Source organism: Gekko japonicus, unplaced genomic scaffold (genome assembly GCF_001447785.1).
Source record: "Gekko japonicus isolate JY-2015 unplaced genomic scaffold, Gekko_japonicus_V1.1 scaffold1796, whole genome shotgun sequence".
Classification (NCBI taxonomy): Eukaryota; Metazoa; Chordata; class Lepidosauria; order Squamata; family Gekkonidae; genus Gekko; species Gekko japonicus.
In genome coordinates, this window is record NW_015167590.1 from 19,703 (window position 1) to 47,113 (window position 27,411).

A 27,411-nucleotide genomic window follows, 5' to 3' on the forward strand; every position below is an offset into this window, starting at 1 on the left:
AGGAATGCCTGCTATCATATTTTGCAGTTGTTCTTTGATCTGGCAGATCCTAGTTCTTTTCTGACTTTTCTTCACCCTTCCATGCTTGCCGCTTTGCGAGGGATGAATTCAGCTTGTCCTACAAAATTAGACAGGCTATTCATCCATACATAGAAAATGAACTGGGGACAGGTATTTTCAGTGGATGTTACCTTGTTAATGCTTAAAAATTAAATGCCCACATAAAATGCAAATTGTACTATAGCAACACCTAGTGAGTAATAGAATACAATAGAATACAAGCCTTGAAGGCATTATAATACAGCTTATTTTGCATATCATGAAAGGGTAAACCAAAGAAGAAGGCACCCAGTTGTTCATTCAGCCTTGAGATGCTTAAACCTGTGAGTGTGCTTCCTTGTAATCACCAAGAGGCACATGCATGTCTCATTACACATTTACATAGCTAGTGAATGACACTACCTATGTAGAACAGAAAGGGCCTCACATTCTACAAATTAAGCAAGAAAATGAGTCACACTTACAGATTCTGCATTAACAGAAGGGTCATATCTACAGATTTTGCTTTAACCTACAAATTCTGCTTTAACAGCATCTGCATCATGTATTATTTTAGGCATATGGTGGAGGAGAGAGGCACCTATGCTGCTCCCATAGCACACAAAGCATTACATCTGAATCAGAGCATGCTTTTAGAAGAGAGAAGTAAGCCATTAGTTGATCATGAGGTACTCCCCTTTGAAAAGTAGCACCCACACGTTCAAGTTCGTCTGCAATTATAGCAACTAAATTTTTCTTTTTTTAAAATACACAGTTTTAGGATTCTAATAAAGTCCTGTGGGCTGGTTAAAAACATAAATACAAGAAACACATACAACCATGTGTGGACTGTACATTTTTATTCCTTTTTTACTGGATTACACTTTTAATTTCCTTTGTTTACTTTATCTATAGCCTGCCTTTCTCATTGAGACTCAAGGCAGATTGTACTATATAAACAGTTCAAATAGCATGAGACTTCTGATTTGCATACAGCTTGCAAACTGTAAACCTTGGTCTCATCTAGACCCTTAGCAGTCAGAGCTTCTCTTATTTTTATGCTTTGTGCACTTGACTCTGACTGTATGTGTCAGGGCCTGGTATCTTGTAGGGATGGGCACAAACCAAAAAATGAACCGTGGTTCAAGCATGAACCAGGCCAGTTTGTGGTTCGTTTTGAACTGGTTCATTTGGTTGTCTCATTCCCAAATCCAAAAACAAACAGCCTTTTTTTCCATTAAGGGTTGTTTGGTTTGTTAAAGTGGTTCATTCTCCAGACAGCCTGGTGCCAATTCAATCAATTCCTAGGCAACGCTGGGGGTGGACTTGTGGAGAGTCCTAGAAACATCCATAGCAGTTGTCCATAGCTTGATTGGCCGCTCTGGGAGTCAACCATGGAACTCCCATTCTGCTCTATGGGAGCAGATTCTATATAAATATACACCACACTCTGACTCAACTGCTTTCACTTTGCAGCAGAAAGAGAAAGGAGTTAATCATCCTGTGAGAGCAAGTTAGGAAGAATTGCTTGCTGCATGGCTGATTTAAGGGGAGGCTAGAGCTGAGCTTTCCTGGGGGTACCTGCTTTGGGGGGCTATAACTTAGACATCCCAAATCCAATCTTTGCCAAACTTAGAGGGTGCATGGAGGGGAGCCTGCTGAAGACTCCCTGTGAGTTTGGCATCTCTAACTTGTGAGCGGGATGTTCTACCACCTCCCGAACTCACAAACCATGAACCGATTCAGGAAACAGAAAGTTCATGAAAGTTCATGGTTCATGTAATCAAATCAACCACGGACCACCATTTTCCCAGTTTGTGCCCATCCCTAGAATCTTGCAAGAGTTCTACCACATAAAGTGTAAGCCTTCATAAACTGGCCCTATTGTATCAGAGTCTGATTTACAAATTTGAATCTTCCTGTTCCCCTCCCCCAGCCAGTAGCAAAAAAAAAAAAAGCTGGATGGTTGTTTTTCTAGAAAGTAGCAACCCCACCCCTTCTGGCTCTTCTGGTTGAATATATCACATTGTGTTGTTCACCTCAGTTAATTAATAGATATTTTGAAGGTGAATTCATTCTTGATTATTAACGCCCTCATGCTACAGAGGGAGCTGCTTTTTTGATAAAGGTACCAATGCCTTTCAGTGCTGGATTTTCTTTTTGTAGTTTATGATACTGTGATGAGGCAGTTTCTGTGGACACAAGCTTCCTAATAGTACTATTTATCACTGTGACAAAAGTTGAAGTGGGGGAAAAAGCAGGAGCTGAAATGAAAGAATAGAATTTTTATTATTTTAACAGCTGAATGTGACATTATATTAGACTTGGTATTGTGCAGCAAATTTCAAGGTGAGTTGAAATTGCTTTAAGAGCACCCACACACGTGCTTTTAAAAACCATGATAAAGTCTTTCAGTTGTGCTTTGAAATGTCTTCCTTATATATGCTAACCAGTCTGATGTGTTTTTTGAGGAAGGACAAAGCTACTGCTTTTACTAAGTTTGATGTGGAATTTATACCAGTCAGTGTTTTGATGTCTAGAAAACCAATATCAAATAAGGCAAGTGAAGTAAGGCACTGCTTATCTTTTTAAATCATGGTTAAAGCAGGATGGCTGAGGCAGAGACAGGAAAGTGATACAAAGTGCCAATCCTTTCCTGCAATTCCCACTTCAGCAGTGTAAAATAATATTCATAAATAGGGCTGCCAGCTCTAGCTTAGGAAATTCCTGGAGATTTGGGGGGGAAAGGAGGAGGAGGATATTTTATATATCACTCTTCACTACCCGAAGGCGTTTCAGAGCAGCTTACAATCACCTTTCCTTCCTCTCCCCACAACAGACACCCTGTGAGGTAGGTGGGGTTGAGAGAGTTCTGAGAGAACTCTGGCTGACCCAAGGTCAATCAGCTGGCTGCACGTGGAGGAGTGGGGAATCAAACCCAGTTCTGCAGATTAGAGTCAGCCACTCTTATCCACTACACCAAACTGGCTCTCTTGCCAAGGGGTGTTTGCTTATCCTAGATTCTATGAAACATCATAGACTGTACTCCAAAGCTTCCATTCTCTCCAGGGGAGCTGATCTCCATAGCCTGGAGATCAGTTGTAATTCTGGGAGAACAAGGCTCACCTAAAGGTTAGCAACCCTATATAAGGCAAGCTGTAAAATCAGGTTTAAAGTATGTTAAAAGTTAAACAGCTGGGTTAAAGTAAATATTTTGGGCTAGTGCCTAAAGGAGAGTAAGGCAGGGATGCCTCAACTGAGGAAATTCCGAAGGTGAGCCACTACCACTGAAAAAGCCCTGCCTTTGGTTGACATTTGTCTCAGTGGGGACACAGAGCAGAGCTTGAGAACTTAATTAGTGGGGGGGGGGACTTAACAACAGCAAACAGAGGTCTAGGCCAGCATTGTGGCAACCTCACTTCTGGCGTGCACTGGAAGTGACATCATCATATTGTCAGTGACATGGGACACTTTGGTACTTGGGCAAATATTCTATGCTAGAAACAGCTTCTACCAAAGAGTTTTTGCCCAAATACTAGGGCGTCCCTGTGTCACCGGCAATGTGATGATGTCACTTCTTGTGCATGCCAGAAGTGACATCACTGTGTTGCTGGTGATGATGATGCTGGCCTAGGCCTAGGCCTTTGCTGCCTCTAAGTCCCCCTGCTGGTCAGCTGGTCAGTGCCAGGAGAGGGGAACTCTAGGCTGGACTCCCACCCTGTCCATCATGGCCAACTTACTTTCATCTTGGCCAAAAATGCAGTGGCCACCCTGGAGATGTGTTCCTCCCTCCCCCATTTCCTCCCAGCTCTGTGGTGACTATGACAATGTCAAAACTCTAGCAAAGGAGATTAAACAGAAGAGCAGTTCCTGTATGTCCAGGAACCAGGGTATCCCCAGAATTGCTCCCACCAACCTCTCCAGGATCCTACTGAATTGCCTGATGGCAACCTACTTTGGAAACTATCCATTTTTAAAAAGCCCCAATTCTAGATGATGAGTTGACCACAGACCAATTGGCTCAGGTGCAGGAGCTTTTACAGCAAACACCAAAGGTTTTCTCATGCCAGGCAGGCTGAACTACCACCGTGTTCCATGCCATACATATATCTCTGGGTCAAGTGCCCTGGGCTGATTGGAGACTTCTACCATGCAAACAGTGGGAAGCCATGTTGTGGGAAGGAAAAAATATTCTGTGGATGGATGTAATTGAACCCTCCTATAGCCCCATCATTTTGGTGCCAAAATCAGACAGGACTGTTCACTTCTGGATCAATTATGGAGAGGTCAACAAGATTGTGCAGTTCAATATATATCCCATGCCACATGCTGATATCCTGATTGACCAGCTAGGAACCATTCAATATCGGTCGGCTTTGGACTTACGGTAACAAAAGGATATTGGCAACAATTAGGATATTGGTCCTAACAGATAAGGAGAAGACAGCCTTTGCTACACCTCAGGGGTTGTTTTAATTTAAAGTGATGCCATTTGGCTTGCATGGGGCAGCTGCCACTTTCCGGCATTCAGTGGATCAAGTCTTAATCCAATGTCAAGACTTTACCTGTGCTGAGATTGATGACTGGCCTTCTCATGTGCAATGTCTCAAGGTATTTCTAAATGCCGTAGCTGAAGTAGGGCTCAAGGCCAACTTGAAGAAAATCCAAGTAGGATTTCATGAACTTGAATACATGGGAGTTTTAGTTGAAGAGTATAACTGCCAGAGAGGGTATGAACACTGGAGCAGAGTCCAGCTTCCACTACCAAGAAGCAAATGCGAAAATTCCTGGGGTTCCCCCCACTTTGCCTCACTAGCAAGCCCCCTATCAGACTGCCTATGTAAGGACCAGCCTTCACAGATTAGTTGGACCCCAGTTCACTTGCAATCCTTTCATGCTTTGGGAATTGTCCTCTCATGTGATCTGGTTCTGAAAAACCCAGACTTTAGCAAACCTTTCCAAGTATATATGGGTGCCTCTAATGCCAGACTCAAAGCAGTTCTGATGCAAGAAATTGAGAATGAGGAACATCCAATTCTACTCCTTAGTCAAAAGCTACAACCTGCTGAAATAAATATGCCACCATTGGAAAGGAGGCCATAGCTATTAAATGGGTCATTGGGACTCTCCAATATTATGTCACCAATGACCAGTTCACCCTGGTGAACATAAGAACATAAAAGATGCCAATGTTGGATCAGGCCAAAGGTCCATCCAGTCCAACACTCTGTCACACAGTGGCCAAAAATACCAGGAGGTCCACCAGTGGGGCCAGGACACTAGAAGCCCTCCCACTGGTGACCCCCCCCAGTACCAAGAAGACAGAGCATCACTTGCCCCAGAGCCCCTATCTATACCTTGTGGCTAATAGCCACTGATGGACCTCTGCTCCATATCTATATATCTAATAGCGAAAGGCGCCCCCTGTGTGCGGATACCTAAATCCGCGCATCGGGAGCACCTGGGGGGAAGGGAGATTTTTGTGCACACTTGGAGCAGTCCCCAGGTGTGCACAAAAATCTAAAAACCTGAAAAAATATCGGGGGGATACTTAAATCCCCCCAAAAGTGACAGAGCGTCCCCTGCGCATGCGCAGTGAACACTCTGCAAACTCCCTCGCCACCGCCACCGCTTGGGGGGGAAGAGAGCAGCGAGGCCCAAGCGGCAAGCCGCTCGGGCCTCGCTTTGGAGGTCTAATTCCCTTTTGAAGCCGTCCATGCTTGTAGCTGCCACCACTTCCTGTGGCAGTGAATTCCATGTGTTAATCACTCTTTGGGTGAATAAGTACTTCCTTTTATCCGTTCTAACCCGACCGCTCAGCAATTTCATGGAGTGCCCACGGGTTCTTGTATTGTGAGAAAGGGAGAAAAGTACCTCTTTCTTTACCTGCTCTTTCCCATGCATAATCTTATAAACCTCGATCATGTCACCCCTCAGTCGTCTTTTCTCCAAGCTAAAGAGCCCTAAGCGCTTTAACCTTTCCTCATAGGGAAAGTGTTCCAACCCTTTTATCATTCGAGTTGCCCTTTTCTGCACTTTTTCCAAAGCTATAATATCCTTTTTAAGGTGTGGTGACCAGAACTGCACACAGTATTCCAAATGAGGTCGCACCATTGATTTATATAGGGGCATTATGATATTGGCTGATCTGTTTTCAATACCCTTCCTAATAGTCCCCAGCATAGCATTGGCCTTTTTTGTTGCAGTCACACACTGTCTCGACATTTTCAGTGAGTTATCTACTACAACTCCAAGATCTCTCTCTTGATCAATCTCTGCCAGTTTGGACCCCATCAATGTGTATTTATATTTAGGATTTTTGGTGACCGAACATACACCCTTGTCTTATAGGATTTTTGGTGACCGAACATACACCGAACATACACCCTTGTCTTATATAAAGTAACACAATGACCTCATCTTGCAATGGTATCTGACCCTTTTGCCTTTCAGTTTCACCATCCGACATCAGAAAGGGAGACATCATCTCAATGCCGATTACTTGTCCCAGATCTTTGAAGAAGAATCCCCACAAGCCTCAACCTCCCTAAGGGGGCATGTGTGTCCTGGAACCAGGGTATCCCCAGACTTACTCCCTCTGACATCTCTGTTTCCAGTTCACTTACCTGGACCAGACCCAGAGTCTGTGGTGGGTAGAGGGAATCAACCCACATGCATTATCATCAACAAGGGAGTGGGCCACACCAGGCTCTGCTCCTTTGCCAGACAACAACTTCTGGCCTGAAACACAGGGCCTACCACCGCAATCACCCAAGTGTCCAGATGGGGACTGAGGGTAGTGCCAGAGCAGGCCTCAGAGCAGCCAGAGAGCCCCAAGGTGGGTGAAATAGCAGGGTGGTGGCTGTCACTGCAGCCCAAGTCTGCAATGAATGTTGGGCGCCAATGACATCAGCAGCGGACCAGGGGCATAGTCAGCTGGAGGAGGCCTCCAGGGTGTCTTGATCTAGGCATACCAGACTGCAAGACAAGGAAGGATGGAGGGTGGTGATTGGCCCTTGGGACCCAAGGGGGCAGAGTCTAGATTGGAGAGTTGTATAAAACAGGGGTTCCAACAACTGGCCGGGGAGAAGGAGGAAGGCTGTTAGTCCCTAACAAAGAAGTAGATAGCAAAGTACAATTAACCTCTCCCCTCATTCCCTTTTCTGAGGCCAGTAGAGACCAAAGAAACTGCAGACAAGGGAGGGAGACCTGGGGTGGCAATAAAGAGTGCTCACACCGTATTTTATAGCAAAACAAAAGCCCCCAAATCAGAGGTGCAAAAGATCAATGGAGTCTCCTTACAGAACCCAAGACACTTTTTAGAAAAGAAGTAGGCTGCATCCGATCTCTCTTTGGGGTCATAAACTGGAATCTACATGGCCCATGTGCTGAGTCATCTAAGAAGAGCAAAATGTTCTTGGTGAGAATGGTAGTGTATAGAATTAATAATAGTTGTTTTGCATATCTTTCACAAAGCAGGAACGGAGGTTATTTTTTTCTCTTACAGTCTATGGGAGTATGAGACACAGGCAGTCTTGTTGTTGGGAAGTGCCTTCAGGGTAACAGATCATAGAATCATAGAATGTTAGAACTGGAAGGGACCTTGCAGGTCATCTAGTCCAACCCCCTGCCTTCTGCAGGAGCATAGCCGAAAGATAGCCCTACAACAGACCCAAAAGATGGTCGTCCAGCCTTTGCTTGAAAACGTCCAGCGAAGGAGCATCCACCACCTCCTGAGGCAGTCTGTTCCACCGCTCAACCACTCTTACGGTTAGGAAGTCTAAGACATGGTCTAAGCCATGTCCCTCTCCCTATCATGGTCAATGCAATAGCAAGTTCATAGGGGATTATATGCTACAGATGCATGCCCTGCATCTGGGTGTGTGGTGGAATGCTGAGAAAGATGGGAGTAATCAAGAGTGTTCCTTGAGTAACATTCAAAACATGTGGGAAGCCTTTACTCTTGTGCACACTACTGTGATGGTTGAGGCAGATACAGACTTTGCTGATGAAAGAATACTGCAACTTCTTTGGTGTTGTAAAAGAAGAACTGTCTCTCTGACTCTCATGGGAAGGGCCTGTGACTGAGTATTAGCTCACATGTTTTGCATCTGGTTCAGTCCTTACCATCTCCACTTAAACAGAGACCGATTTCCCACAAGCTGCTGTTCTGCTCTCGCTCTTCCCTTTACCCCAATTGTAGGTGCCACTATTTGCCGCATGGCCGCATTTTGCCCCGCAGCTTCGCCCGATTTTCCCCACGTCTATCTATTGTACCTCACCTCCCTTCCCCCCACCACACACAATTTTTTGTGCTTGGCCTCACCTCCTTTAGCAACCACTTTGGTGTGGCACCTGCTACAACTCCAAATGTGCTTATAGGTTAAAAAAAGTGTGAAACATGATTCATGTGTTACCCCTACCAGCTTTGATTTAACAAGCTGAGTCTCTGACTTCAGTTTGTGGGGGAAATCAGCTAAATGGGAGGCCTTAGCTAGAGGTGGGGTAATAGCGAGGATTGTCTTACCTAAGTCTTCAGGGATCTTTCCCTTTCTGAGAGCTCTTAAGAACCAGACCAAGAGTAAAATAGAGAATGTTTTATTAAAGGATATTTAGGGATTGTAACGCACAAGCAGCTCACATGGAACATACATATATATAGATAGATAGATAGATATAGATATACAAGATCTATGGAAAGAAAGAGAGGAGCAGGATAGTAGTGGGGGTCGAGGTGATAGCTACCTTTCCTGGAGATGTCTGTGAAGAAGGAGAGATGGTAAAAGAACCAGTGCTTCACCGAGAAGAAAGACCTAGTGTACTGGGGGTGCGTGTTAATAGGTGCCCAAGAGAACATGAACAACATACTGGAGTTGCGCTGAGCTAGTTATACTCAAAAATGTGTCCTGAGGGCTTGCTAATGTGAGCGATCCCTCAGAATAAAGAATTGATGGGATTAATCAGGGCTAGAACAACATTTCTGTAATACATGGCAAAATAAGAAATGTGGGTAATTTCAAATTTCATTAACTGCAACGATTTGATTAAACAGTAAATAATCTTTTAAAATGAAATCAACTGGAATCATTCAAAGAACCTTTTTAAAGAACTTCAAAACAAATGCTCTAAATGTATTTTCTAAAATACAACACTTATCTGACTTGCCATGCCTGAAATTTGTGACCATCTCCACAACTCTGTTTTCAAATTCAAGTCAAGACTATACCCTGGTTGTATTATCAGTGAGTCTGGTATACTACAGAAATACATTTATCTCAATGTTATTATTTAGTTGACAATCGATGTTTGGGTAATATCCTAATGTGATAAACATACAGACATCAGCAAACTACAGGAATGTCAAATATTTGGCTACTGGAGCAGGCATAGATAGGTGCAATAACAGTGGAGAATGGGTGACAGATTCAGGCCCATTCTGCATCTAGCATTCGCTCCGCTGTTTTACCAAACCCACGTTGAAACAGAAATTTCCCTCTACATTGCATGGCACTTTCACTTTCACTTATGGTAGCCTACATACTGCATGCTGGTTTCACTTCCTTTGATCTCTCAGTTTTATGGTACTGTCTGCATAGATTTATGGCCATTTTATGGCCATTCATGGGTGACTGTGCAGTCAGTATGGTGTTGGCCTGGGGTCTTTGAATGTGGTTTTGAGTCGCATCTTTTTCTGTTCCAGTGTGGGTTTGGTAAAAAAAATGGAGCGAATGCTAGATGCAGAAAATGTGGGCCCCAATGTCTGAACTATATCCAATTCAGTCTTGTAAGAAAAAGTCACATATAGCTAATAGAAAACAGGTGATTCCAGGGCAGGGGGAATTTTCAAAAAGCTGTTCATGAATCATCTTATGTTACCACTATGTGATACAAAAGTATGTTATAATTCAGCAAGTAAGGGAAATCTGTATTTGAATAAAGTTAATAAAAGAAAGCAAGCATTGGAAGAAAAAGTAAAATAATCAAAATCACCTTTGTAGTAGCCCTTTATTACTTAAGTTTTAGATGTAGCTGTACAGTGGAAGCTTCTTAAAGGCTTCAGAAAATGCTCTTAATCAAAAAATAGAGTACATAACAAAGAACAGGGGGAAGGTAACATGGTAGTATATGTCTTTTTGAATACAGAAGAGTAGTCACAGGGATGATTTTATGGGGGGAGTAAACCTTAAAAATCAGCTTATTTATGCATTCCTTGAATAGTTTATTGTTAGAAATGGGGGGGGGACTGAATAGAAAAACAATAGAAGAACAGTACTACTTAAAATATTTCTGCTTATATTTAAATCGGTGAACAGTTGTTTTAAGATTGAAGCCTGTAGGTATAATTCAGTTTATAGTGAAAATTGTTTATTTTTATAATTTTCTGACATTTAAAATTTTATTTATTTACAAAATTTATACCCTATCTTTCTGCCTTCATCAGGACCACCATAGCAACTAAGAGATTAATATACATATATATTTAGGAAGCTATTTGTCATATGAAAACTTAGGCTAAAAATTCTTCTCCCTAAACTGCCAGCTTTCTATGTTCTGGGCATGTATTAAGGAGCCAATCTGTATAGACTGGGTTTTCCCAGCTCATTTTCTAGTCAGTACATCCCTGATCGAATACACATGGAATCTGTGATTAAGTTCTATTTTCAGTTGAAAAGATTGTATCTTGAAATGATTATTACTATTAATTACAAACTAATAACTGTGAAGGTACATCTTGGTTGGCCTTGAAATGTGCATGGGCAAAAGTATTGATTTTGAGCATATTTTGTAGTACAGACTGACTCCAATACTTTTTTTTTAAGTAGCATATCTCTTTTTCTTTTTTCCAGCCTTCGACAAAAGAAAGGAAACCTTCCCCAGAGGCATTGGACTGGGCCAGCTAATTTAGTAAAATGCAAGCCGTGTTCGCTTACACATTCCAGCTCTGTTTGTGGTTCCGATGGACATACTTACACATCCAAGGTAACTGCACACAAATATAATAGCCTCAAAACTACAAGGGTTTTAAACCCCCCAATACAGTATTCAAACCCGAGCCATTTGATACTTTAGTAGATGATTATAGGTCAGGAGAACTGTTGTTCTGTTACTTTCTGTGAGTAAATTTGTGAAATTTCAGCAAGTTCAGTAGGTTTCCCTCAGTCTAGCAACATATTGGGATGTCTTTTCTGTTATTAGAGCACTATCAAGGCGAAGAAGTTAAAGAACCAGCATTCTGGGGAGATTTAGGTATACTTTGAAAGTGCCAGATCTGATTCCAAACTTCCTGCATACGGTAATGAAGTCAGGTTTAAATTTGGAGTGTGAGAAGAAAGCAGTAATAATTGATTGAAGATACCTTTTATGTAAATCTGTAGCTTTATGTTGCTCTATGTTTCCTTTTCTTTATGATGTAGCATTAAAATGAACGATCCTGAACAGCATGCATATAACTCACTGCATAGTTGCTAGAGCATAAAAACCTTGGTGGAAAGGGTAACATTTGACTTCACAGTGGAAATGTAATTTAGAAGCAGCATAACTGTGTGGCTCCGTTTGTGTTCCATAGGTCATATGTTCCAGTCAGTGCCCCATTCCCACCTACGCCCTATCTCACTGTATGTGTACTGTTTGAAGCAAAGTTATCAATCTATTCTTGAATACAAGTTAGGCACAAGTTGGGAGAAAGATGCTGAAACGAACGAAGATGATGTGTGTACAGGGTTTAGCACACAGCCCCCCACCTAGCATGTCTCCCCTGAGCCGGCTTTGGCTGGGAGGGTGGGGTATACATCTGATAGATAAATAAATAAATAAATAAATAAATAAATAAAGTCACTAGCTAATTAAAAAATGATGGTGTGTAAACACCACCCCAAAAAAGAAAAAGTAGGGGCAGTGGCTCAGTGGTACGGGGATCTTCTTGGCATGTAGAAGGTCCCAGGCTGAATTCCCAGCATCTCCAATTAAAAGAATCAGGTAAGAGATGATGTGAAAGACCTCTGCCTGAAACCCTGGAGAGCTGCTGCCAGTCTGAGTAGATAATACAGACTTTTGGTGGGCGAAGGGTCTGATTCGGTGTGGAGCATCTTCATATGAATGTTTTTCAAAGCAAATACCTAAGTTGAGGTCTGCTATAAAGAAAGTAAAATTAGCAACCACAGCTGCTTTGTGGTCACAAACCTAGTCAGCAGCTGCTTAAGTCAGACGGGCGTGAGCTAAGGGCATCTAAGGCTCATTCTCCTATCTCAACATAATGATCAAAAGAGGTCTGTTCTCAACATCCCTAGTAGGAACTAGAAGTTTGATGTAGAAGTAAAATCTCAAGGGACAGGTACATTGTCCATGGAGATAACAAATAAGAAAGGATAGTTCAGCAGAAGTATTCCAAATCATTGACAGAGGGGAGATATATCTGAAGAGAAGACCAGTGATACAAGGTTCTAGATATGGATGTCGAACTAATTTGTTACAAGGGCCATATCTGACATAAATGTTGCTTTGTTGGGCCAGACCATGGACGCTTTCAAAGATACTAAATAATGCCATTTCAATCCACTTAAGCAACCAATTGCAAGTGGATTTTGCCATTTCACACAGCAAAATCCCAGTTGCAAAGTGCATTGGATTGAAAGTGTGTTATTTATTGTGTGTGCCATAAAATGTAATGCCAGGTACTGGAGATATTTTGCCACTGACTGCGACAAACACCCCTCCTTGGCACCTAACTAACCACCCTTTGCTGGATATGCACAAGACGTTTTGCACAGTACAAAAAGTTATTGCCTGACAATTAAGGTGTAACAACCAGAGACTCTCATGGCTCTTCTATGTCTTTCCCCTCCTGCCCACGAAGTAGCCAGCAGTTTGTAATGGAATAATGATTATTCGCCATCTGACTTTAAAAAGTGTGTTGGTAATGCTGTTTAATTGTATTTATCTTGTTGATGTTTTTATGGTTATTGTACATTGCCCAGAGACCTGAAATAGCAGGGGTTGGGCAAAACAACAGGAACAATTTAAAGACTAATTCATTTCAGAAGTCTTTTGATAGCTGGAGCATGAAGGGCTGCATTTCATTGCCATAGATGCAGCAGTCAAAGATAGGGTTATCAAGTACCTATCTACGAATCGGCGGGGGACACATGCTTCCCTGCCGGAACATTCTTGCGTGTCACATGGCTGCGTCGCACTATCCTGTCGCTGGGCACGTTGCCTGGCTACATGCCCATGTCATGTCTGGGCGACAGGATAGTGCAGCGCCTGTGTTTTCCAAGTGGGAATGTTCCCGCCAAGAACTATACGTCCCTGCCAATTTGCGGTAAGTACTTGGTAGCCCTAGTCAAAGACAGGTGGCCAAGTAGCATCAACCAGGGGAACCCAACAAGCCCTGCCTTTAAGAAACTGCTACAGTCAACAGGTTTTGGGGAGGGGAGAGGGGTGAGGGGTGAGGCAGCAGCACAATCCCACAACTCCCTGTAAGTCCCAAATTCAGCAACAAGGTTAAGCCACAAGGGGAACTGTGCTGCTCCCCAGCACCACAAGCAATCTTCAAATGCTGCCACTCTCCAAAGATGCCAGCTCCACTTTAATGGCTTTTTGCAGACTTTTATTTCCTGCCAGCTCCATGGCATTATCCAACCTTACCACCCACTCCCTATGTGCAAGTGCACAGAAGCACATGCAGTGCTGGCCTCTACTCTGTACAAATGCATAATGTTTTTCTGAATGCCTGCTCCCATCCCTGAATTTCAACTCACGCCCCCCCCCATCCCCGCTTCCATTCAGACTGTCACATAAGGCAGCGCTTGCATGCAGGGATCTGAGGGAGCATGCGTGCATTTTCGATTCACTTCTTATTTAATCCTCCCTGCACTGCTGAGGGAGGGAGGTAAGAGAGGAGCCATGCACATTTGGGTCAGTGAGTTAACAGCTCTGGGTCACCCAACTCTGCTGACCTCCTCCACCTCCTACCCTTGGTGTACTGCATCCATTGCGCCCCTTACATAAGTGCCAGGATATTCTCTCTTGACTGGGCTGCTGCACATAGTGCATCCAGCCTGGCCAGTCACTCTGTTCACATGCCTCCATAAGTGGGCATGTTTGACAAGCCAGCCAGCAGCTTTGCACAGGGCCCTGTGCCCACGGGTGCCTTCCATGGGCTTCCTGTAAGGGGTATAATACCCTAATATAGATCCTCCCAGTCCACATTTACACTGGTTTCCCCCCAGTTGCTTGTGGGCTGGATAAGAGCTCTGAATGGGCCTGTTCTGGTCCTCAGGCCATATGTTTGACATGCCTGTTTTAGATGCTCAGCAGTCTCAGCAGATAACTTAATTTCCATGAACCTTCCAAGCACGTGTTTCTTTTTTTATTTAAGAGTATTAAATGATACCTAAAACATCACCCCCTTTCCATCCCATAGCAATATGGGACTTGTTGTTGTGCTTAAATATGTTCTGCTATTCATTTCCTTATCCTGCTTTGCTGGGTGCACACACACACACACACACACACACACAAATAGTGGATTTTCTGATTCTCTCTGAGTCTCCATCCACAAATAGATTTCCATGCTCCTGTGATTAGCTCTCTCTTCCATATAATAATTTTAGCCACTTAGGATATGCCTCAGATAAAAACAAATTGGAATTGACTTGATAAATCCATAGTAAATGCCTTTTATTGTATATTCAGTCAAATCTGTTTCACTGGCTTAACAGGTGTTTATTGTATGATTCAGGCAGAGTCCCAGATCTTTCAGTAGCCTTTTTGATTTTTTTTTATCGTTATCTCTAAATAGTTTTTGATCCACAGTCATTGAAGCTGTTTGTTCACCAAACTTCTCCGGCTTAGTTTTGAGCCTACTAGTGATAATAAAGTCATTAAATGACTCCTGTTGTTGCCTTATGTCTCTGTGAAAGGCATACTTCTCCCACCCGTCAGTACGCTTCAACAGAAAAAAGGTCTTGTACTGATATATGTGGAGGAGCTACGGTGGCTCAAGTGGTTAAGACGCTGAACTGCAGGCTGTTGAAGGTCAGTAGTTCAGCAGTTTGAGACCTGGGTGCCGCATGACGGAGTGCGCTCCCGTCTCTAGTTCCAGCTCCTGCCAACCTAGCATTTCGAAAGCAAGAAATTGCAAGTAGATAAATAGGTACCACTCCGGTGGGAAGGTAACAGCGTTCCGTGCGCCTTGGTGTTTAGTCCTGCCGGCCACATGGACCACGGAAACGTCTTCGGACAGCGCTGGCTCTTCGGCTTTGAAACGGAGATGAGCACCACAACCCTAGAGTCGGATTCAACTGGCTTTCGAGCAAGGGAACCTTTACCTTTACTGATATATGTAATCAATCTTGGCTCATCCATATCTGTATATTATTTGAGTATTATTATATCAGTGGCTTGGACCCTTGTAAGGCAACTGCATTTTGTCCCTAGTTTTTCTTAAATGTAGCATTTTATTTGTTTGCCATCAAGTCACAGAGAAGTTCAGGGGTGGTTTGCCATTGCCTACCTCCACATCATGACCCTAGTATTCCTTGGAGGTCTCCTATCCAATAGTTGCCAGGGCTGACCCTTCTTATCTTCCAAGATCTAATGAGATTGGGCTAGCCTAGCATATCCAGGTCAGGGCTAAATGTAGCATGAATATGTTGGCTATTGTACCTCTGCATGCAAGAGGATTTGCAAGGGCTAAGAGAATTCTCTGCTTGGATACACTTGGCAGTTGGTCCCACCCTCTCATTGGTTAAATGACTGAAACTGAACCCATTGAAGACTGAGGTTCTATGGCTAGGGAGGAGGGGTCCAGGTCGGAGAATTCATCTCCCCACTCTTGATGGAGTACAGCTAGTATTGGATCCCTGCATCAGGAGTTTGGGCATGATCCTTGATGCCTCCCTTTCTTTGGAAGCCCAGGTCACAAATACAGCCAGGACAGTGTTTTTCCATCTACACCAAGCCTGGCAACTGATCCCTTACCTGTCCTGTGCTGACCTGGCCACAGTGATCCATGCAACAGTCACCTCTAAACTAGATGTAACTCACTCTACACAGGGCTGCCCTTGAACTTGCTCCAGAAACTTCAGCTGGTGCAGAATGTAGTGGTGCGGGTCCTTACTGGGACCCCCCTGAGAGCACATATACAACCAGTGCTTTACCAGCTGCACTGGCTACAGATTGAGTACTGAATCAGGTTCAAGGTTCTGGTACTTACCTTCAAAGCCCTAAACAGTCTGGGACCATCAAATCTATAGAACCGCCTCTCCCTGTACACCCCTCAGAGAGCATTACGCTCCTCTAGCAACAATGTACTGGTAGTCCTGGCCACAGAATGGTCTGACTGTCCTTGACCAGCACCAGGGCCTTTTTTGCTGTGGCCCCAACCTGATGGAACTCTCTGTCTAGTGAGACTCAAGCCCTGCAGGACATAGCCCAGTTTTGCAGGACTTGCAAGACCAAGATGTTCCATCGGGTGTATGGTTGAGGACAGTGGTGGCAAGAAAGATCACCTGGCCTCCCCATTGTTGGGCCTGAATCTTGCTGTGCTGGCCGCTCCCCCTTAGTTAGACTCACATGAAGGAATGTTAGTTAATAGATGCCAGTGTTTCCTAATGATATTACTGACCTGAGCAGACCTTCCATCATCATAAATCATAAGCCCCCCTTAGTTAACCACCTCTGAAGATTGTTGGGGTGCCATATGATATGATATATGATATGATATATGATATGATATATGATATGATTGAGTCATAAGTTTTAACTGTAAGGTTGATTTTTAAATAGTGATGCTGTTTTTATTGTTTGTTTAAGAAGAAGAAGAAGAGATTGGATTTATACCCCACCCTTCACTACCCAAAGGAGTCTCAGTGTGGCTTACAAGCTCCTTTCCCTTCCCCTCCCCACAAAAGACACCCTGTGAGGTAGGTGGGGCTGAGAGAGCACTTTCAAGAACTGCCCTTTCAAGAACAGCTGTGCCAGAACTATGGCTTGCCCAAGGTCATCCAGCAGCTGCAAGTGGAGGAGTGGGGAATCAAACCCAGTTCTCCCAGATTAGAGTCCGCACACTTAGCCACTACACCACGCTGCCCTGAGCCCTGCTTGGTGGGGAAAGGAGTGAGATAAAAATTGAATGAATAAATAAATAAATAAATGTTAAGCCTCTTTGGTTGTTGCTTGCCTTCTGTTTTATCTTATATAGGTCCTCTCTTCTATTTCTTATCTGGGCTTGTATCTATAGGAAGCTAACTTTTTTGAAGCTTATCTGTTTACAATAAGTTCAATGTATCTACATGAATATGTCATGTAAGATGGGCTTCTATTTTTGTAAGTAAAATTTCTTTCTCTTTTAACCATTGAAGTCAGGTCATCTTTGTAGTTTGTTTGATCAGCATTTTTCTCTTAACCGGGAAATGTGGGAAATTGGGAATACTGTGGTAAAGCTTCTGTGTTTCCAAGTCAAATGTTTGTTTTACATTTAACCCAATAGAATAGACCTATTGAGTTTTCTTCAGATGATTTTCAAATATGCTTACCCCATGTAATCTTTCTTTTAGATCCAATTCTTGCAAATAAATGATTATGGTAAATTATAACAAACTCTCAAATTCAACAAAACCTCAAATACTAGAGTCAAAACAAATAATGGCTGCGGTCACATGGAACATTAGCCACGCTACAGAGACGGAATATAGGTGGATTTTCCGGGCGCGATCACACCACCACATCTGGGAAGCATAGAGCTCCCGTACCGAACCCGAGGCTTCCCGCTGAAGATGCGGGGTAAAAAACTAGTACCTCCGAGGTAGTAGTTTCCGGAAACCGCGGGGCAAGGGCAGGCGCCTGATCGCGTTTCTGGTGGAATCCCGTGGCATCCGGCACCCGCCCATGTCCCATCGTGAACAGGGGTTTTTTCCCCAAGTCTCCACAGGATGCTCACAAGCGCCCAACGGTGCATGCACACAAAGAGGCCCCCTCCCACTGCAGCCAGGCTTGCCACCTCTGGAGGGTCGCTATGGCCACTGTCGCACAGGCGGTTAGAGCGGATGTGACAAGGGGGCCCACCTCCCCCTCCATTGGTTATGCCTCGAAGCTCTGTTGGGGTCCGGAAGCGTCAGTCGCCCTCTCCGGTAAGCCCACCACCCACCTTCAGATGTGCAGATACGATTGCTCAGTCATGCGTATGCACAAACTTCAGTTAAAAAAAATCCATCCCATTTGCGGTGGATGCGGCGCCTAGTGATTGCTGGTGTGATCATGCCGCACCGTTTATTTGCCGTGCTGCAGGATCATCATATGATCGGCACCTGCCCCCTAACCACGGGACCTCCACAGGACCTCGAAGGGATGTCTGATCGCGCAACCGCACGTTATTTTCCTCCGAGGCAAACAGCCACGCTTCCCCTCCGCATTTTCCGGCCCGTATGACAGGGGCAAATGAAAACCAGAGATTTTGAGTTGCATTACAGCATAATTTTGGTATTGTTGGTAGGGACTACTAATTTCTACAGAGACCTAAGTGCTACACAGAAGCCTTCAACTGCCATTTTCTGCTTGAAGACAACTGTGTTTCCAATTAGTAAATGGTACATCAGAGCCATTCTCTAAGGACAAATGTAAAGCTGACAAGTGTAATGCAGGATAATTTTTCTGTAATATTACTCACGTGGTTCCCAGCATTGCCTGTTTTTTATGGGCTTGGCATTTATTTCAGCTGTTTGACTTCACACAAGGTTTTCATTTTCCATGCAATCTAAATTGTTTCAAACAACTGCTGTGAAACTAAAGGTCAAGATTTAACATCCTAGCAAATAAAATGTTGATGAATTAAAGTAATTATCAGGTAATTTTAGTGTCTGACTTTCACTGAATATTTTAGGGTTCAGTGAGCAAAAAACTTTAATAAGCTTGACAGAATTTGGAGTTATGAGAACTGGCATTTTGGATTATCTCTTTTGCATTTTAACACAGAGATTATATGTCTGACAGAGAAATAATGTTGTAGTTCCATAAATATAGCTTTCTTATGAATCTGGAGTATACAAACGGAGTTGTCCCATAGAGGCTGAATGCAATAGATCGAGGAATTTGTATAATCATGTTCTTGATGCTCCTGAACATTGCCTTGAGTCTTTGTGAGAGGAGTTTCTGAGACAGAATTACAGGTGAAAATTTTTGGAATAGGTAGCATCTGTATTCAAGTGTATGGTGGGTTTTCACTTTCTGTTCCCCAATAGAAGGTGATTCAGGGGCTGGTGGAAAGATCACTGATTATAAGGATGAAGGCAGTGGCTTCAATCTACACTCTCTGCCATAATACCAATGCGTTTTGTGAAGGAACGGACATGCAAGCCCCTGGTTCTTCGAGTGCATGAGGGATCAAAAAGCCCTGCAGCCATCCCAAGTCTCTGTTCAGAAACACTACCTCTTTCCTCCACTCCCCAAGTTTACAAAAATGAAACCAGATATCATCCATTGCCCCCAGCAACTCTGAGAGTATTTCCTCCTAGACCAAGCTGCACATCTAGAACACTGGATCTGTGTTGGCATCTAGAGGCTCTGCCTCATCACCACACCTCCAATGCATTGCCATTACCTGGCTCTGTGTCAGGACTAGGGATGTACATGAGGTAAAATGGAGGTTCATCCTGGTTTGTGGCTTGTGTGATCCCCCGAATCACAAACCGGGGCAAACCTTCCCTACTTCGTGAACCAGTTTGGGTTTGTGAGGTTCATGGATCCTTTCTGTTGAGTGCAGTTCCCTGAGGCCAGCAGAATGGAAGGGGGGAGATCTCCCTTCCTTTCTGCTGGTGGTGGCTCCTCAGTGCCAGCACAATGGAAGGGGGCAGAGAGCTTTCAAAAGCCATTTAAGGGCAATGCTTCGGGGTAGGGAAGGATCGCTAAAATATTAGGCTGAAATAGAAGCAAGCCATTTCAGTGATCCCTCTCACTCACCCCCCCACTTCCCACCACAAACCCCACGAACTTCCCAACAACCATATGGAGGGTCATAGGAGGTTTGTATAGGGATGGGCACAAATGGAGGCTCGCGAACAACGAACCGGGCGCAGTTTGTGATGAATTTCAGTTCATAATTCAGTTCATACCCATCCCTAAGTAGGACCCTGGAGTTCCCTGGTTGGTGGTCCCCCATCCAAATTCTAACCAGGGCTGACCCTGCTTAGCTTTTGAAATCTGACAAGATTGGACTAGCCTGGACAGGTCAGGGCATAGTCACCAATTTAACCCCATTTCCTTTCCATTCAGAGTTGGATGTTCACTATGGATAAGACTTATTTCAGAACCCCACTCCAACAGGATTGACATTTCCTAGTCACTGATGTTCCCATTCATATAGTGTCATATAGTGTTAGATTTGCAAATCCGGAGGCTGCAGCTAATGCAGAATGCTGCAGCCAGGCTGTTGATGGGTCTCTCTAGGAGGGACCATATTCAGCCTGTGCTGAAAGTGCTGCACTGGCTGCCGATAGCATACCAGATCTGCTTCAAAGTGCTGGTTCTTACGTATAAAGCCCTATATAGACAGGGTCCAGCCTACCTGAGGGACCGCCTTTCCCCAGATGTTCCCCCAAGAGCACTACAGTCAGGGGCCCAAAACTTGCTGGTCATCCCGGGCCCCAAGGACATCAAATTAGCTGCGACCAGGGCCAGGGCTTTTTCGGTGGCGGCTCCTACCTGGTGGAACGAGCTCCCGGGGGAGATCCGGGCCCTGCGGGACCTTATGCAGTTCCGCAGGGCCTGCAAGATGGAGCTCTTCCGCCAGGCCTTTGAGTAGGAGCCGCCCCCCCACACACTATACCACTACCATCATGGTATCTTAAGGATGCACGGACGAGGCCCTGATGAAGATCTTGGAATATGTAAAGAAGATTTGATAAGCTGTCGCCATTCATGGGAGTACCACCTTGAACTGTGTTGATTCCATCTTGGATTATGATATCAGTGACTGAGCCCCGTTGTTGTTTATAAGTGTTAGTTGTTTTTATTATGTGTTTATGGCACGGCTGATTACCTTGCCCTTGTGAGCCACCCTGAGCCCATTGGGGACGGCGGGATACAAATGTGAAAAATAAAATAAATAAAATAAAATAAATAAATAGATTCCAGGCCTGCTCTTCAACCAGGGTTTTTCGTATGGTTGCTAGTTGGCTTTTTGGTTCTTTGGTGCACCTTTCCTTTGCTTGGATAATTTTGCTTCCAGTGACCTTTTCCTCTGCATTATTGGCAGATGTCATTTGGCCTGGGACTCCATTGAGGAACTGCTGCTGTTTTTAACTCCAAGACTGCTTGTGAATCACTTGCAAGAGGGCCTGTTCTAACTGCTCAGTCTCCAATGTGACAAGTTGTTCCTGGGAGGCTGCTGATGTCATGAAAGAATCACTTTGAGGCTTAGAATTAAAAGAAGTTACCATTAATGAAATAGTTATTTCTGCTTCTGCACTCTGCACTCTGCACATAATATAGTCCATTGATTTGTCTAAATGACATATCCTTTAACAATCAGGCTATGAAGCTCCCCTGTTAATCCATTTATAAAATGGCTTTTCACACAAGATTTCTTCATGATCTGCCAGTGGATATAAGCCCCTCTCTGTATTACCAGCTCTACATTTGGTTGGGCAGGTTCAACTACACACACAAGCCTTTATTGGCATATACATGTAGATACAATAATCTAAATACAAAATCTGTGCAGAGTAAAATTGGAGTTACAGATTAAATAGAGTAACAGCAGGTTCAACTTGATTTACCTTAGTTCTCATAGTTGGGATTTCGCCCCATTTTCCCTTGCCACAAGTAGTTAGGGAAGCTTAGTCTTTCATGGCTTGTACCCATTCAAGGAGTAGAGAAGAAAGTTTCTTCCCTGTGTACTGAGAATTTATGGTATCCCTTTGGGAGAGTCTGTCCTTCCTGGAGTCATTTTGAACTTCCTTCTTCCAAAAGGAAGATAATATATTCTAGCCGTTTGGCTGTTTCCCTCTCTGTCTCTTGAGTGGTGACATTCTAGCAAACTGTGAGATAGTAAACCATCATCCTAATTCAGATTGTTCCACTAACGTATGTAAGCACTAAAGTGCTCCATGCTTGGGCTTGTTGGCTCAATGAGCCCCCCCCCTTTTCTGTAAGTTACAGAGTGCAGTCCCAATTACTGAAATATTGGGGTGGATTCAAGTGTGGAGGGCATTTCTCCACACCTTGTAATCAGTGTTCCCTTTAAGCTGAGTTAGTATGAGCTAGCTCACAGTATTTTAGCCTCCGACTCACACATTTTTGTCTTAGCTCAGGAAGGAGGGCTCCAGAGCAAACTAATTTATGCAGCAGCCCAGTCGCTCGCTCACAACTTTAATGCCAATAGCTCAAAAAGCAGAATTTTTGCTCACAGGACTCCACAGCTTAGAGGGAACATTGCTTGTAATATAGCAAACATGTACAAATCCATACCTTGTAATATGGCAAACATTACATATAGATTCACCTTACCAATTTTAGCAGGGATTTTTTTTAAAAAAAAGAAAAGAAAGGGGGATTCACAAATTAACTCATTAAAATCTGGACAGAATCACCTCTGCTCTGCAGTAGATCCATACTATAACTCCAGATCTGCTTTTCACAGCTGCATGAAGTAAGGGCAGGATATGGAAGGGGGCAGGGTTTCACTTCCCTTGCTCTCATATTCTGTGGGTTTTTTTTAAAAAAAAGAGATTTTCATCCATCTCACACTTGATGATCTCAGGAAAGGAAGAAGAAACTGCCATTCACACTAATTCACCCATCCATGTGGTTGCTCTATAAGTGAGAATTTTGCTTTCCTAAACATCAGGGACTCCTATCTGTGTGAAATGTGGCAGGAAGGATCCTCTAAGAAGGGATCCCCTAAGGATTTCATCCCAGTTGATGATGAACTCATAAACACCAGTGAACACTAACAATAGAATAAAGAATGGGAACACGGGGCTGCTGAGAAGGGGTAACTGGGGTCCAAAATTGCAGGGCCCTGGTAAATTTGGATGCATGGGCTGGGCAAGTCCTGCAGTTTGTTTTCATATGATGATGTATGGGCTTTTTGTGGAATTTGGTATGAATAGAGGCCAAGGGGGAATCTTTGGGGTCTTTCACATTACCTAAAAATCCACTTGCATCACCCGATGTAAGTGTGTGTTTTTCTCATGTTTATACAACTGGTATATATTTTTTTAAAATTTGGATCTCAATGGCAAAACGTTTCAGCCATCAAAGGTGCCTGCATTGGGGCAGCTTCCTCTGCTCTGCCTTGTGAGTGTGCCATCTCTCTCCAGCCTGAGCTGGGATCATGTGCCCCTCTTCAATACCAAAGCCAATAAAGGTGCAAATAAATTACCTTTTGTGCTTCAGCTACTGTGCTTTACACAAAAGTAAATTGGGCTACTCTCACATAAAGAAGGCAGAGTGGAGAAGGCTGCTGAAATGCTCCAAAGCTTCAATGCATGTGCAAAAAAGCCTGCAACCCAACCCCAACCCCCCCGAACAGATGGAACTCCTGAGGGGAGGTCTGGAGGCTCACACAGTTGGCAGGATCGTCAGAAGGGGCACAACATGTGCAAAAACATGAAAGGAGGCTGTGGTCTGGAAAAACCCTTTGTCTCAGTGCTTAATGTTGGCTCTTCTCATCCCTATATGAACAGATATAATACATGGTTAAGTGCGCGGACTCTAATCTGGGAGAACCAGGTTTGATTCCCCACTCCTCCACTTGCAGCTGCTTGATGACCTTGGGAAATCCATAGTTCTGACAAGAGCTGTTCTTGAAAGGGCAGTTCTTGAAAGTGCTCTCTCAGCCCCACCTACCTCACAGGGTGTCTGTTGTGGGGAGGGGAAAGGAAAGGTGTTTGTAAGCCCGCTCTGAGACTCTGAGTGAAGGGTGGGGTATAAATCCAATCTCCTCCTCTTCCACCTCCTCCTCCTCCTTCTTCTGCAAATATAATTAAAGAAATAATTATGAATATGTGCACCCCTAGTTTATTTATGAATCTGTTTGACAGCCTGCCTTTAGTTTTCAGCTGTGTGCATAGTTTTCAGCATTTTCAGGTTTTTTCCTCCTACATGTTACACAAGCTATTCTTACAGGGAATAAAACTGTGCCATCCTTTAAAGGGGAATGTCAGTGCACTACATGATAGAGCGAATTTATGATAATCAAAGCCACTGTCAGATGGCTATCAGTGTTCCTTCATTTTGGCTTCCCACAGCAGGGCAAACATCTCTAATAGATGGTACCAGTCTTTCTGTTTCAAGCACTCTCCTGGCTCCCACTGTGCTGCCAGACTTATTGTACTGAGTGAGATCACAACATTCACCCCAGTGACTCTTTCCATTTCCAGGAAGCTTGAATCTCAACAGCTGCAAGTTGTCAGCCAGGGAAACAAACAATATTTGTGAGTTGCTGTGTGATTTCTTGCTTAAACACTTGCTACCTGGATGACTGTGAGTAACCCAAATGGTCAATAAGATTACTTTGTATCCCAGTACAATCTAATTGGTCATTCGCTGGCAATGATGGATGGCAGCATTTATACCACATTTTCTTCTAGCAAATGAACACAGGCAGTAGCATTTTGGCTTGCTGTGCACCGCCTGGCAGCCAGGCTTTAACATTTGCTGGTAATCAGATTTTGGATGCTTTCTGTCATGAAGATATAGAGCACACTGGCCTAGCATTTAATAACAATGGGGGGAAATGCCTCCAATACCAGAGACTGACTTTACTGTGTACAATAATTATTGCTTGAAACTTCTATGATAATTTTATTACATTTTCTATATGGAAAGTCTTACATAAGTTTAATTACACAGTCCATTATAAGTAACCAAAGTCTGAATGTTAATATGTTGCTCCAGATAATTACAATGACAGCAATTCCTTAAAGCATCAATATAGATACAGCTGGATAGTAACGTATTGAGGATATGCAGTTAATAGAAACAAAGTCTGTTAATGACAATGGAAGGAAAAAAGGGAATTGCCAGCTCAATATTGCTTTTGCCTGAAACAGCAGGAGACTCAGGCAAAGAGAATTTAGCATACATTCATGCTGTGTTGGTATTGTCAGATTAGCAAATCACATCCCCTGATTCATAAGTTGCCAGTATACTAAATTCCAATAGAGGACAAAAGGGTGTTCCTGAGGTCTCCATTTTCTGTGTTTTGTTTGTTTATGGTTCTGCACAAGACACTTATTTCCAGGCAGATTTTTTGACAGTTAAATAACACTCATTGCAACCGTATAGTTGCACTTTAAAGGAGTTAATCTAAAAGATAAAGGAGGTGATTTTGTAGTAAATAATATCTCTCTACTACTTGTATGAAAAGAGGCCACTTTCCCTGGCTAGGACTTCACCAATGCACAACTTAAATATTCTGATACTTGAAAGACTGCCTGCCTCCTAAAAATCTAAATACATATAGTTAGGGTGAAACCCTCTTATTTTCAATGGAATCTCCCTCCTGATAACTGTGACAACTATAGTCCTTGTACATAGTCAGAATACTGGATGTCAAGGTGGATTTAGCATCCCTAGGATCAAATTTCTGTTCATCCTTGAATTGTCAAGTTCCTTGTATACTAAAATATATTACAGAAGTGAAAGACTGTGACAAGGGTGGCTAGCTGATTACTTTTCAACTTGGGTCTTGAACATTTCCATTGGAAGTCAGCCTTGGGCCAAAGATGACATTGAAAGATTTGTGAATGGATCTCTGATTTATACTTTCTAAAGTGTCAATAGCAGCTAGAGAGAGACTTCTAGTTGAGCCTGAATCTCTATCATGGACAAGGAAGGTTGAATTCTCCATGCTGTTAACATGACTTGATTTCCCACCCACCCATCCCCAAGCTGTAGACAGAAAAATGCAGGTGATTTCAGTGGAACTTGTTTTTATGTAAATGAGTTTAGGATCCCATCAAAAAGCCATCAAGCATCATACAGCTTATGTACAAGCAGAATGTTGTGTTGTTCTCTGACTATACTTGTATGAAAACATTTCCATCACATTCTTTATAAATAATAATGGATTAATATATCAAGTATTCCAGCCCCATTAAAAACTGCAAATAATTAGTTAGGATTTTTCCCCCCTCAGCAGCACATTAAGTAGAACAACTGCATAGCTGCCACTTTTACAGGATGTGTAATTAAGCTAGTTAATAAAGCAATTACCTGAACATGACGATGACTGTTCTTCACTAATCAGAAAATGAAAATAAGGGTAATCTTAAATTACCAAATACTTCCTCAATGACTAAGAGCTCTTTCAGTGATTGGAAGGTATACATAGGTATAATTATTATGCCTGTAAGTATGTACATTGTTGTTTAGCAAATTTAATTAAAACATTGTAAACAAATTAATCCAATTATCAAGCCTCTTGTTTGAAAATGGGGACGAAAAGTGCCTATTGTTGTCATAGCGCTCACTAGTTTGACAAGAACGAGAGCCAAGCAATGTTTCCAGAAATCTGGAGGAGGGGGAAGTGCTGAAGTCCTCTTGGATTTTTCTTTTTGATTAATTCATGTTCATAGACTTGTATAACATTAGAGACCTAGTTAGACCCTTGCTGTTAGGACGGTCACATTCAGAAAAGGACAGGGCCTCCGAACTTTTAATAGGCGTGTAGAAAAGAAAATTTGAGAAAGTGCAGCTTTGTTCACCCCTGCATGACTCGTAGGTCCAGGGAAGAGGCTAATTTCCCATTCAGGTTATTTTCTCCGAAGCTGCCACAACTAACTAGAGAAGCCTCTAGGCACCATCTGCTTCATCCATATAGGGAAATCTGATACCTACAGCCTGTTACAGCCTGCATTGCTCCTATCATTGCTGTATACATGAAAAACACTCCTGATTCACACATCACAGAAAACACAAGTTGGGTCCCTAGCTCCCACTCTGTCCTTTATAATCAACCAGATGTGTATTGTGGCTTCAGCCTTCTCCATTACAGCCTTCTCCTTGCCTAAAATGCGCCATGATAAAATCTATGTGGTCTGTTGGGGAAGCCCACAGGTGTATACATGGATTTCCCAGTGGGCCAAATCATGAACCTCCAGGACTGTTGCTGGTTAAGAAGGAAGGCTTATGACCATTGTCCCCACATGTCACAGTTGCAGTCCAAGCTGGACACCACACACATAGGAACTGCAGACTTGCAGTCACATGTAGCTGTTACACAGGACATGGGGACTACAGGCCCAACCTGTGTTCTCTATAGCGTGTGAATTTTAAAAAATTGAGTACAATTGCAGGTTATGCCCCCTAAAAAATGTTTGGCTTTGCTCCCCCTCCTCATTCACAGCTTTTAATCTGTGAAGTGTTGGA

General features: G+C 43.3%; 1 protein-coding gene across 1 annotated transcript in view; it reads left to right on the forward strand.

Annotated features, from left to right (window-relative positions):
- The first annotated feature begins 4,238 nt into the window (after nucleotides 1-4,238).
- The window catches only part of SPOCK1 (sparc/osteonectin, cwcv and kazal-like domains proteoglycan (testican) 1), a 292,947-nt gene continuing 269,774 nt past the window's right edge, over nucleotides 4,239-27,411 (forward strand). The window contains exons 1-2 of the mRNA XM_015413934.1: nucleotides 4,239-4,426; nucleotides 10,887-11,019. Coding sequence (XP_015269420.1) covers nucleotides 4,239-4,426; nucleotides 10,887-11,019 — 321 coding nt within the window. The remainder of the gene's footprint in view (nucleotides 4,427-10,886; nucleotides 11,020-27,411) is intronic.